We start from the raw sequence: 14074 nt of genomic DNA, 5'->3' as shown, positions 1-14074 counted from the left end.
GGACTATTATTGTAAGGTTTTTTACAGTGCAGGCCCATTGCTGGCTCAGCTGCTGGACAAGCCTCTTAAACGTGGTATTGTACATATTCCACATGCACCTGTGCCTCTTGGAAGAGCCTTTCAAAGGTGCCGTATTGTCAAAGATGTCACTGTTCTCCTTTTCAGGGTAATGATCCCTTGCGTATGCAGTACTGCCTAGGAAAATATGAAATAAAGCAGATGGGTACAAAGTATATGCTGTACATCTTAAACGTGAATGAAAAAGACTGGGGCACCTACAGTCTAATTGTAGCTGACAAGAAACTCTCAGCACAACTGAAAGTGATAGGTAATCTTTTATTTTTAAATGCATGATAGTGCGTATGTCATGATGAAACTGAAGATTACGTACTTAAAAGGACACTGTCAAGGTTGGTGAGTCAAACTGGAATCTATATATCTTTTCTTATATCTATCTGCAACATCCATGACTCACTGGTCTTTCTATCCTGAAACAGAAACCCACTACTGTACATGGCATGATCAACCTCACAATAACCACTGTACACATACGATCAAGGGATGTACGTCTGAGATGGTAAATTTCAGCATGAAGCTCGGTTATTATACACAATAGGCCAAATTCCCCACTGACGTCAATGGGGTTGGCTGGGATATGAGTCAGCAGAGTGTAAGAGGGAAAGATGTTTTTCATCATTTACACCTTGGCAGTGTCCTTTTAATGGAAGTGAACCGTGCTTACACAAAGTCACCGGGAATGAAGGGGAATGTACATGCCCAGAGAAGATGGAAAACCTTTCTCCATTGTTAGTCCTTGCTGTTACAGGACAAGTGTGTGGTTGCAGTTTCTCAGGAAATCATTGATCCTGTCCATTTTGCATACAGCAACAAAGCTGCCTTAAATTACAGCTCAAATCATCAGGATAAGACTGTCGCCTTCCTTACCCACAGTACTCCTGTTACTCCCCTTATCTTCCAACTCTTTCTGTTGTAGCTGGCCCATCTCCTGGGGACATGTTCTGCTACTGTTATTTGCAGTGGGAAGGATCTTATTTTGCTACTTGTTTTCAAGGGGACCACAGGAAGAATAAGGTCCTCCTGGTGCTGTCAGTTCTCATTCTTTATTCATGAAAGTAAAATATTACACTATGTGGCAAATGCAAGTAGATGGATTTGACACAGAGTATCCAGTAGGGTGACAAACTCCTCCCCTTAGGCCACAAAGTGATCATAAACTGCTCTGTTTCTGATACAGCAGCCTCAGGAGTGTCTGACCTGACTGCCATCTCTCTGCATGGCAGATGGCTCCAGATGAAACTCCAGGAAGATTTCTGGATCTCGGCTGTGCTGACCTGAGGTCGTTTGCTTTACAGTGACTAGAATAAAGGGGAGAAAAAGAATAGGAGTAAGGCAGAAGAACTGGAATAAGAAGCAGTGTGTGCACTGGTGATCAGCTTTGTAGGAAAATTTTCAACTTTTATTAAGTCCCAGGGACCATTATCAGCCATAGCATAAGTGGACGCAGGTCTCTGTGAAGTTATAAGAGATGTGCCAGCTTATATTAAGGATGGATTTGTCCCTGTTGTCTCCATGCAAAAGAAATCAAAATGGTAGGGCCTAGTTCTTAGGTGATGCAAATCAATGTAGCTCTATTGACTTCAATGGAGCTATGTTGATTTACCCCAGCTGAGGATCTGGCCGAACACAGTGTAGGAAAACCTCCTACATTTAGGAACAAATTTAAACTGTTAGCATGACTGTTTGTCTGTCAACATCTTAACAGATGAGCCCCTAAAGTTCCTGGCAGAACTGAAGCCATTGAAAGTGACAGAAAGGCAGACAGCAGTGTTTGAAATCCGCCTGTCCAAAAAAGTGCCCAATTTCACCTGGAAGTTCAATGGGAAGGAGCTGAAGCGGGATGACAAATATGAGATCATCACATCTGACGATGGATTAACCCACACATTGAAAATTAAGGATGTTCGGCCCAGTGACATTGGAGAGTTTAGCGCCCAGGTTGGGGATCTGGTGCAGAAAGCACCACTCTTCATTGAACGTAAGTGATGCAGGGATGGCATGCCTGACCAGCATGTATGTAATCAAACCCTTCACAGCAGCATTTGAATGGGGGACCTACGGAGATAAAAAGCACCACCAACTCCATTAGCTGAAAGTAGTAGCAGACTCATCAAGTGCTTTTGTGGATCAGTTATTGAAGAGGACAAAGACCATATGCTTCTGTTGTGGGTTCCATAGACTGTAGGGAATTTTAGAAGAAACCTCTCATTAGTACTAACATAGGTTCAGAAGGCACAGTCCCTACCTCATGGACATTTAGCTCTTTATCATTGTCAAACTAATCTGATTTAAAACACAGAGGGCAAATGCACAGGGAAATTTGATGGGAAAGGTAGGAGTTTATCATCAAAAGCACAATAAGACTTATTGATTACATGAAAATAGAGATCAATCAAAATGGAGCAAAGAAAAAAAACATGTATTCCACTCAGAATCTGCTGCATTTCAACAGAAGAGATGATCCCCTGTGTATGCTTTGCATCAGTTTAAGGCTGCAAAGCTCTTCAGGGATCTTGTGCAAATGTAAGATCAGTGCTATCACCAGTATTGTGATAACCGTAACCAACACTACAATACCTTGGATTCCTTTCTAATATTGTTTTTGGTGAAAGAGCTATCTCCATCACCCTACTCATGTGGCCCCAGTACTTTACCCTCCCAATCTCTCTGTGATTCCTGTCCATGCTACTCCGTGCCCTCAGGAAAGGTTTTCAACCTACCCTTCTCAGATGTGTCCCAGAATTCTTTGCAGTCATTACCAAGGGGCTTCAAATAGAATCAGCATCATTGGTTTGGAGGTATTTGAAGAAGACTGGTTGCAAACAACTAATCAAGTCCTTTTCGGTGGAACTATAGATTTAAGGAATAGGAGCTGGCCTCTCACGTTTCCGTTTAGGTCTCCACCCAAAGACTCATAGACTCATAGACTCATAGGTCAGAAGGGACCAATCTGATCATCTAGTCTGACCTCCTGCACAAGGCAGGCCACAGAACCCCACCCATCCAATTTTATAACAACCCCTATCTGAGGACCGAGTTATTGAAATCCTCAAAATTGGTTTGAAGACCTCAAGCTGCAGAGAAACCACCAGCAAGCGACCCGTGCCCCACGCTGCAGGGGAAGGCGAAAAACCTCCAGGGCCCCTGCCAATCCGCCCTGGAGGAAAATTCCTTCCCGACCCCAAATATGGCGATCAGCTAAACCCTGAGCATGTGGGCAAGAGTCACCAGCCAGCACCCAAGAAGGAATTCTCTGCAGTAACTCAGTTCCCATTCTATCCAACAACTCCCCGCAGACCACTGAGCAGACCTATCTGGTGGTAATCCAAGATCAATTGCCCAAATTAACGATCCTATCATAACATCCCCTCCATATACTTATCAAGCTTTGTCTTAAAGCCAGGAAAGTCTTTTGCCCCCACTACTTCCCTCGGAAGGCTGTTCCAGAACTTCACTCCCCTAATGGTTAGAAACATTCGTCTAATTTCAAGTCTAAACTTCCTAATATCCAGTTTATACCCATTCGTCCTCGTGCTTACATTAGTACTAAACTTAAATAATTCCTCTCCCTCCCTAACGTTAACCCCCCTGATATATTTATATAGAGCAAGCATATCCCCCCGCAGCCTTCTTTTGGCCAGGCTAAACAAGCCAAGCTCTTTGAGTCTCCTTTCATAAGGCAATTTTTCCATTCCTCGGATCATCCTTGTAGCCCGTCTCTGAACCTGTTCCAGTTTGAATTCATCCTTCTTGAACATGGGACACCAGAACTGCATACAGTATTCCAGATGGGGTCTCACCAACGCCTTGTGTAACGGTACTAACACCTCCTTATCCTTGCAGGAAATAGCCCGCCTGATGCATCCCAAAATCGCATTTGCTTTTTTAACAGCCGTATCACATTGGCGACTCATAGTCATCCTGCTATCAACCAGTACCCCAAGGTCCTTCTCCTCCTCCGTCGCTTCCAACTGATGCGCCCCCAACGTATATCCAAAATTCTTATTATTAATTCCTAAATGCATAACCTTGCACTTTTCACTATTGTATTTCATCCTATTTCTATTACTCCAGTTTACAAGGTGGTTCAGATCTTCCTGAATAGTATCCCTGTCCTTCTCTGTATTAGCAATACCCCCCAGCTTCGTGTCATCCGCAAACTTTATTAGCACATTCCCGCTCTTTGTGCCAAGGTCAGTAATAAAAAGGTTAAATAAGATCGGTCCCAAAACCGATCCTTGAGGGACTCTACTAGTGACCTCCTTCCAGTCTGACAGTTCACCTTTCAATACGACCCTCTGGAGTCTCCCCTTTAACCAGTTCCTTATCCACCTTACAACTTTCATATTCATTCCCATCTTTTCCAATTTGACTAACAGTTCCCCGTGCGGAACCGTGTCGAACGCCTTACTGAAATCTAGGTAAATTATATCTACCGCATTTCCTTTATCTAAGTAATCCGTCATCTTCTCAAAGAAGGAGATCAGATTGGTTTGACACGATCTACCTTTACTAAATCCGTGTTGCAATTCGTCCCAATTACCATTGACCTCTATGTCCTTAACTACTCTCTCCCTTAAAATTTTTTCCAAGACCTTACATACTACAGACGTCAAGCTAACAGGCCTATAATTACCCGGATCACTTTTTTTCCCTTTCTTACTATTACATGAGGCACCAAGGTTTTGCTCAGACAGCAGTGCATGCTCATCAGGGAAAATATGTCACCTACAGAAATGGCAGCCATCTTGGAATTAAAGTTCCAAGCTTGGGACCTCTCTCCCCCACAGCAACATATTAATACCCTGCTTAGGTGATGCTAACAGACCCTCTCTAGCCTTGATTTCTAAGATTATTCCCCAAATATGAAATTTCATACTGCTGATCTCTTTACCCTCCCTCTTTCTCAAGGAATTCCAATTAAATTTGTCAGCAACCTGAAGAATGTCCGAGTCAAGGAGAAGGGGAAAGCTTGCCTGGAGTGCGAGCTGACCTCTAAAGATGTTACGCTGAAGTGGATGAAGGATGGGAGGGTGATTGAGAGGTCTGACAAATACAGCATGACACATGAAGGGAAGAGGGCAGAGCTGATCATTGACGATGCTGAGCTGAGTGACTCAGGAGAGTACACAGTGGTTGCTATGCAAGATAATGACCCAACGGAGTACTGCAGCACTTCTAGTGTAACTGTGGAAGGTAAGGGCAACTAGGTCAAGAGAGTGGTTTGAATTGAGAAAAGAAACAAACTTTTAATCGTGCTGCACTGTTCTACATTACAGAGATGCTGTGTTGTCTAGTGGTTACAGCAGGGGACTTGGCATCAAGTGACGTGGGTTCTGTTCCTCACTCGGCAGTGTCCTTTCTGTTTGACATGGGGCAAATCACTTCACCTCCTAGTGCATCTGTTTCCCTATTTGTAGAGCAGAGATAATAGATAACCATTATCTGCTAAGTGCTTTTCTTTGATCCAAGATGCTATATAAGCATAAAGCAGTAGATCTCAAATTAAGACCTTGCATACGGGCATCTGAAACTCACAAGTATTCAGTGTATTGTCTTTGTGATTTTAATCAGTGTGAGCATAAGGGAGTCTTATCCTGATGCTTTAAAGTGTCCCATACAGCGTCTGATTGCCTCCCACCTAGTACTAGTAGTACATAAGCCACAGTTTCAGCAGATCACTGGTGTAAATATTAATGATCATTATTGTTACATTAACAAATATTGTAATGTTGTTATTAGTTCTGTAGAATAAACTACCGTCTAGAAAATTCAATGGAAAGAGGCAAAGCCAGAAAGAGGGGAAAAAAATCACCACAACCCAGCTGCATGCACCTAGCACCGCAGCTTAAACCAGAGTCAGATTTTTCTGAGCCACTTTCTGAGCTCTAGTAGCCTTTACCATATTCAAGTGACTAATGGTGGAGGCAAATTTACTTTGATTTATACCAACCTTCCTGCCATAAAAAGTGTTTGTCTCATAGAAGCCCAGCTTAGAAGAACCGGCCCACAGAATGAATGGATAAACACCCATTTCCTCACTTAAAGCCAGACGGTATGGCAGGGCAGGGGCCATGCACAGACCTGTCTTTCAGGAAGGACAGGCTCAGGATGAAGCTCGGAGTTCATAATTCCGGGAAGGATGGAGAGACCAAATGCAACACAGGTTTAAACAAGGCCAGCTGGGGGCTTGGGTATACTCTGAGAGGGAGGTTTGACCCCACCCCCACTGTGACCCTGCCCCAGCACTGGGGCTCCACTCCTGCATGGGGTGGCAAAGACAAGGGACTCCACTCCTTGGTGTCACACCACCCTTTCCACAGACCACTGCTCCTCATCTCCAGGTGAACTGGGGTCTGTTCTGAAAGAGAGGACTCTTCCACACCCACCTGAACAGAGGACTCGGGGTGAGGGGGAAGGAGACTCTGCCAGTACCACCTCAGCAGAGCCAAGATGGGGTGGCAACAAAAGCTCTTCGCAATGCAGTCTTCTACCAGAGTAGTTTGGCATGGGTTCCCCACCATACCCCGTGCCCAAGATCATGGTGTTTCAGAGTTAACAGCCCTTTGAAATGAATGTGGCGATTCACTGTTTTACAGCTATTGTTTCAGGCTCCCTGCAGACTCAGGCAGAGGTCACTGCATGGGTTACACACGGGTCACATTTTCAGCATATCTCTGTGCAGCCATGAGGGCTATAAAAAGAATGGTTTTAAAATGAAAACTCAGATTCCTGTGCCGCCATGTGCCTAGAGAGTCTATCCCTTAACCTGGCCCTGGGTTTGTGGAATGTCCCTGTTCATGTCAAGTTGAATTTGGCTCTTTGTCTTCAGGGGAGGGGAGGGAAGAGGCCAACACAGAGTGATATATGAGTGCCATCTACAGGCCATTTGTTAGAATGACATAAACAGCCACTGTTTTTGAGCTTGGTAAATTCATAAAATTGAACTTATCAATTAGAGACAGGAGCCAGTGTTTGATCCTAATAAGTGTCTCGTTGATTATCCGAACTGAAACAAACACTTTTATGGTATGAGATTTATCCCTTGCTAATTCTGTGCTTTGGTGCAGAAGCGCTCGGTGAACCAAAGTTGTTTTTACTCATTGTCCTTATTCACTTATTCCTTACTCTCCCTGGGATTTTTTTTTCAGAGAGATTCGCTACAGTCAAGAGCGGCATGTCTGATGTTCAGGCTCCGACTGGGAACCCAGCAGAGCTCTGCGTTGTCCTCAATGATGAGAAGGTAGAGGGAGTTTGGCTGAAGGACGGAAAAGAGGTAAAAAGTTTACATTGTAATTAGAAAAATGAAGGGCTGGAAAAACTTGGTGTGGTTTTTGCCTGAGTTAGGACTGCAGGAATTGGCCCAGTGTTGCTAACTTGGAAAGGAACCTAGAATAAGGATGAACAAACTGGTTTAAGTCTTCCCAACTCAAATGGAACCTCAGTCTTCTTTATGTTTTGAAGCCCTTTAGGTTGGCACCCACCCTTTGTGTGTTTATCAACTATCTTCCTCTGCCAAGCACCCTACAAGTCATTGGATCACTCCCTTCCCACATCTTGTAACCAACCTTCTCAGCCTCTTCCTCTTTCTCACTGAATCACATCCTTCCCCACAGGATCAGCAGGTCTCCCTCCCCCCAGGTCATCAGCAAATTTGGCAATGTATCCACCCGACACCAAGGTGCTGCCCCAGTCAGATTTCATGGGCAGAGTGGCTCCTCCAATGAGAAGCACCGATTATTCAGATCCTCACAGTGAACACGTAACACTCTACACTGACATTCTTTTCAGCCAAGAATCACAACGCATTTTACAAACATACAAGCCAGGATTCCTGACTCTTTGTCCCTTGTTCTAATCAGGCCCTTATAGTCAAGAATCTCTGATCAGATCTTTTGTAAGCTGCCTTAATCTTCCTTTCAGATCACGGATATGACAGGGATCCAGATAGTCAAGCAGGGAGCTGTCCACAAATTGATCATTGACAAAATGGGAGAGGAACATGAAGGGAAGTACACATTCAGAGCCAAGGGGGCAGAAAGTGAGGCCACCGTTGCCATTGCAGGTACTACTTCCTTTACTTAACGCTACTCACCAATCAATCACTTGCAGGTGTCGGATCAAATTTCTAACAGGCCTCCTTCCTGGGGCCTGCCACGTTTGCAGGCTCATCCATTTATGTGTGCAAAACCCCATTTCTTGATATACACAAAAGGGCATTTGCTCACACTTTAATGGTAGTAAATCAGGAAATCATTTTAAGTGGCTAGATTCAGAGGGCCTATCTTTAAGCATTACAATTTGAAAAATGTGGCCTGAACCATTTTTTGAGTATTGCTTCTGTAGGAACAAGAAGAAAAATCTTCTAGTAAGAAAATTTTTTTTGCTTAACTCTTGGCAGACAGATGGCGCTAATTGAACTCATCAAACTCCCTTCACTTTTAGCACAGCAGTCAGCCTGCCTCTGTCCTCTAAATGAGGGAGGCTCCTCCTGGTGATTGTTACTGAGACATCAGGCAGAGTTTATCACAAACTAGCTATTAACGTGAACATTCCAGATTTAAAAAAATGTAACTGAACTGTTTAATAAAAACCCACATTGAGCAATGGGTGGGGTTACAGATGGTGACCTTTTTTTGTTCATAAAAGGATTTTTTGACAAAAAGTGGCCTTTTATAAATGACATTTTTCATGGAAAAAATTTGTTTCTAAAAGTTGAGGGTTGTGTGCACAAAAAATGAAAACAGAAATTGTTTCACGGAGAGGGGGAGATCAGTTTTTCATTGACAAACAGGACAATTTCAGCAAAATGTGTTTTTTTTAAATTATGAAATCTTTTTTATTAAAAAACTGGCAGAAAATACTATTTTCCAGCCAGCTCTAGTGGAAGCCCTATTCTGCAACACTTACTCATAGTGCACAATACTTTACTATTCCCGCAGTACCTTCCTCTGCAAGTAGTCTCACTGGTTTCATAGAACCAAAGGGTTAGAAGGGACTGCCAAGGTCATCTAACCCCCTGCCAAGATGTAGAATCTCTATGGAACCGCATTTGAGACCTCCTTCCAATCTAACATCACTCCATGAATAATTACTCGTCGTTTGCCGTTGCTTAAGCAATTATGTGTGCACTTAATGGTTACATAATTTCATAATACTCAGAAGCATTTGGCCCTTGGTCAGGAGCATCACAGGTACTTAGCCATGTGCCTTGCAGAGCTTAGAATCACCACAGAATCTTCAGCCCTCTGGAACTCAGGGGCTTCTTGAGACTGATGCTCCCTGGAGACCCCTTGTCTCCTCTTCTGCTGAGCTGGACCATCTTGGGCAAGCCAGACAGGTCTCTGTACAGTAATTGGGAAAACTGGAATATCTGAATCCAAATGTAGTGAACATACTGGGTTCCCTTCAGGACCTTCATAAAATCAGGGCTTCTACCATTAAAGAAATTTGAGGGTGAGGGAGCTAAGACCTTGAACAATGCCACCATTGCAGGGGAACTCACTAATGCATTAAAAGCACCAAAGTACCTTTGTGGCTACAGTTATTCATGTGTCTTTTCCATTTTTTTCTAAGATGTTCCTGTCATTGACTCATCTGTGCTGGAGCTTTTGGCTGCACACCCTATGACTGTGAAGGCCGGGCATACAGCATACATCAAGGTCCCATTCAAGGGAAAGCCACTGCCAAAAGTCACCTGGTTCAAGGATGGTATTGAGGTGACAGAGGAAGAAAAGGTTGTGATGGAAAAAGCCAGTGACTATGCAATGCTCACAATAAAAAAGTGTATGAGAGAAGACAGTGGAAACATTATGCTGAAGCTGAAGAATGATTGTGGTTCAGCTGTTGCTAATATGTTTCTCAACGTTGTTGGTAAGTCCTGAACAAATCATTTATAGCAATTCACTGGTTCTGTAGACATGTAGAGTTGTAAAAGTGCATTCTGAGGTCACTGTGGGTCCAAAGCTCAGAAGTCCCTGCATGGGAGACAGAATGTGACTCAGAAGATCAGCTGGTGTAAATTGGTGTAACTCCAACACCAATTTACACCAAATGAGGAGATAGCCTTCTAAATAATGGCCATCCACTCACTATTTATCTCCCATTGTTACAGACAAACCAAAACCACCTCAAGGTAAAGTGGAATTGCTAGAGCGTACGGGAAAATGCATTAAAATGAAATGGAAAGCACCCAGAGACAATGGAGGAAAGCAAGTGACCCACTTCATCATTGAAAAGAAGATGGCTGGGAAAAAGTCATGGATCAAAATTGGGGAAATTGACAGCAAACACACCACATTTGCCACTGATAAGGTTGAGGAAGGTAAAGCCTATCAGTTCAGAATCATTGCTGTCAATGCAGAAGGTCTGAGTGATCCACTGGAGACAGAAGAAATCTTTGCTGGAGAACCTGTTGGTAAGCATCTGAGTGTGCCAGAGCTGCCATTTTTAATGTGGTTTTATTTTTGCTCCTTCCCGCCCTCAAGAGGGTATTGTCTCTTTTTTGGCTTTCTGCACTTCAGGGCTGAAAGCTCCAAGAAGGGCAGGCCCTTTGTAACCATCCCTTACTTGGTCTGACAGCAGGGTTTGAACCAGGGACAATGTCCTTTGATGGCAAGCAGTAGGGTATTCAAAAACTGTTCCTATTGATTAGCCGCTAGAGGGAGCTAAGACCCACACTCGCCTAATGTGGGTTACCAGACTTAACAGAATACCTGCCTTATTTGTGTTGTCTTAGATCACCCTCTCAGAGCTGAGAGATACCCAAAACAAAATAAGGCGGGGGGAGATTTTGTACCATTTGCTGTTCAATGTTGTTAGTTTTTTTAATACAAGGCCAGTGTTGTGTATGGTAGGGCTGCTTGAAATTTGAAATTTTTTTGTCAAATCCATTTTTTGACAAAAATGGAGAGTAGAGGGGGCAAAACAATTTTTTTAAAGTGTCTTTCTATGCAAAATTTTAATTAAAAAAATGAATGCTCAGAAACAGTTTTTTAGCCAAAAACTGAAATATTTCAATTCTGAAATGCTTTTCGAGTGTCTCATGAGATTTGTAGTGTAGGCACTTCATGCTCCCATTCTCTTCTATGGGCCAGGATCCCCAGCCAAACTACACCTCCAATGATGCTCCACACCCATCTGACTTGCTATCGTTCACAGTCATAGTGCATCTTGGGAGATGTAGTCCAATCACGAAGCTCAGCCAACATAAGAGATTGAGAGCCTGAGGTGCTGGAACTACAGCTTCCAATAGGCACCATGGCAGCATTTCAGAATACAAATATTTTATTTTTTGAATGAAATATTTCCATTTTTATTTTTCACTGAAAATGTGAAATTTCACTGAAATTTTTTTCCACATTTAAAAAAAACAATTGGCCAGTTCTCTGATGGAACTTCCAACCTTGGTTGTTATTCTTCAAGTGTTTGCTCATGTCCATTCCATATTAGGTGTGTGTGCTCACCACATGCACTGGTGCCTGAAGTTTTTCCCTCAGCAGTATCTGTAGGGGACTGGCTCTGGTGCCCTCTGGAATGGCACCCGCATGGCATGGTATAAGAGGAGCCGCTGGCTCCCGCCCCCCTCAGTTCCTTCTTGCCACCAGTGACGGTGCTGGAACGTCTGCTGCATTGGGTAGCACTGTTCCGTTCTCTGTTCCTGCAAATTTTTAAATCCTGTAAAATAGTTGTATATAATTAGTAGTTTCATAGTTGCCCTGAGTAGTAGTTCTCGAACTCTTCGTTAGTCCCGGACGGGACCCAGCCAGGGGTCAGGGCATGCCCCGGTCCCCAGGCTTTAAGCTCTGCTATCACTGCAAATGGCTTATGCCCGTCAGTGAACCACATACCAGCTGCCTAAGGTGCTTAGGTGAAGGGCACATAAGTGACAACTGCCATATCTGCAAGTCTTTCAAACCTAGGATGAAAAGGGAGTGTGATATCCATCTAAAGGTGCTCCTAATGGAGTCAGCACTCACTCTGGCACTGGAGCAGCGGTCCAACTCCACGCCGAGCACTATGGCCTCCATGCGCAGTGCTCCCCTGGCGCAGTCCACAAGCCGACACCGGTCTCACTCCATGGCTCTGGTCAAGAAGCTGAAAAAGACTGTGATGGGAAGATCTCCTACCTCCCGCAAGGGAAAGGAAAGGGCTAGGGAGAGCCAAGACCTGTCAGGCAGCTTAACATCCCCCTCAGGAAATCAGGCCCCAGGTCAAGTCAAGCGGCGCAGCCCATCCCAGTGCCTGTGACTCCAGATAGCGATGCAGGCCCCCGCCAGCTTCAGGTGTTGTCGATGCCCAAAGCTCTTCAAGCTGCTCAGGAGATCCTGACGCTCCCAGTGCCGCCCACATTGGCTCCTGTGGTACCCCAGTCTCAGGGAAAACCCACGTTGGGACCTATGCTTGTGTCCCCGCCTCAGTGGTACCATTCCCCAATGAGAGAGACATCCCACCAGCATTCGGCCGCCCGCAGCTGCCACACCTCAGGACTTCAGAGGCAGGCTCAGCGGAGCCCTCTTCTGTCCCCGTATTGGGGGCACCGATCCAGGGACTCGAGAAGTACTTTGCTGGTAGATTGGCACAGACCCTCTGAGGCACACACCATCTGGCAAGAATTCTGGGACCGGCCCCAACTGTCTTCAAGGACCCAAGACTGATCCTGGGACTGATCGAACACCAGAGACCGCTGATCGCTGGGATGTCATCGCCTGTCTCCAAAGAGAAGGTCACCCTACTCAGGACAATCCTCCCAGCAACCGACCAGTAGTAGCTCCCGTTCCTGTTCGATGTCCCGGTACCAGTCGAGTAGCATGAGGCATGGATCGCCAGGTATCCAAGCAGATCTGCCAAATGCCATCAGTTCCCAAGAGCCCGATCAAGACAGTCTCGCTCGGACAGGTCGGCTTCAGGACACAGCAACCAGCACCGGTCGGACAAGAGAGCCCGTTCCTGGTTGCCCGGTACCAACCACTCCATTGGTAGCTCAGGCTCAGAGTGAGGTTCCCTGACTGCAGGACAAGCCCCGGTACTGATGATGCTGTCTACATTATCAGCACTGAAACCTGTCCCATGGCCCCAAGCTCAGTGGCCGGTGCCATGGAACCCTTTGGGGTTCACCCAACCTTCCCAGGCTGTCCAGTTGATGTCGGGAGCCTCAGAGAGGCCAGAAGCCTCAGTATCCCATGCCCCTCCGGTGCTTGAGACTTCAGGGGGTAAGACCGCTACTGGTCCAGGAGGATCCAGGGGAGCAAGCTGCTGGACCACCAATGGATATGTAGGTTCCCATGGCACCAGCATCATCCTTGTCACTGCCAGACAAGGCTATCACGGGGCCCCCTCACCCAGTTCCTCAGGATGATGCCAAGGCACCCCAGCAACTTTTGAAGAGGGTCACTTCCAACCTGGGGCTTCTGGCAGAGGACTTGGAAGAGCCCTCAGACTCTATTCAACGTCCTCTGCTCCTCAGCTCCTGCCAGGGTGGCTCTCCTCCTTCATGAAGGGTTTTCCAGGATCACTAATGTCCTGTGGCAGACCCCTTCTTCCCTGACTCCTATCTCTAAAAGAGCCAAACACAAGTACTTCGTGCCAACCAATGGGCATGAGTACTTATACTGCCACCCAGCCCCCAATTCCCTTGTAGTCAAGGTGGTTAACTACAAAGAGAGGCAGGGACAACCTGGGACCACCCTCAAAAATAAAGACTCCAGGGGGCTGGATCTTTTTGGATGTAAGGTTTATTCGTCTTCCAGCCTTCAGCTGAGAGTAGCCAACCACCAAGCCCTCCTTGGCTGATATGACTTCAACATATGGCAAGCCATGGCCAAGTTTGAAGGGTCACTCCCCAAAGCTTCCAAGAAGGAGTTCCAAGTGATCCTCAATGAGGGCACGACTGCAGCCTGGGTGGCTCTTCTGGTGGTGTCAGACACTGCTTATGCTTCTGCCCGCACTATGGCTTCCGCTATCTCCATGCAGCGAGCCTCCTGGCTGCTCCTCTCTG

The 14074-nt window shown here is 45.5% G+C and overlaps 1 protein-coding gene across 1 annotated transcript in view; it reads left to right on the top strand.

Moving 5' to 3' along the window:
- The window catches only part of IGSF22 (immunoglobulin superfamily member 22), a 201510-nt gene that overhangs the window by 162890 nt on the left and 24546 nt on the right, over positions 1–14074 (top strand). Inside the window, 7 exon segments of the mRNA XM_030560544.1 lie at positions 166–328; positions 1784–2056; positions 4990–5274; positions 7230–7354; positions 8002–8143; positions 9655–9951; positions 10193–10495. Of these exon segments, the coding sequence (XP_030416404.1) occupies positions 166–328; positions 1784–2056; positions 4990–5274; positions 7230–7354; positions 8002–8143; positions 9655–9951; positions 10193–10495 (1588 nt within the window).

Source organism: Gopherus evgoodei, chromosome 4 (assembly GCF_007399415.2).
Source record: "Gopherus evgoodei ecotype Sinaloan lineage chromosome 4, rGopEvg1_v1.p, whole genome shotgun sequence".
NCBI lineage: Eukaryota > Metazoa > Chordata > Testudines > Testudinidae > Gopherus > Gopherus evgoodei.
Note: the sequence above shows the minus strand (reverse complement) of the source record. Positions and strands in the feature narration are given on the sequence as shown.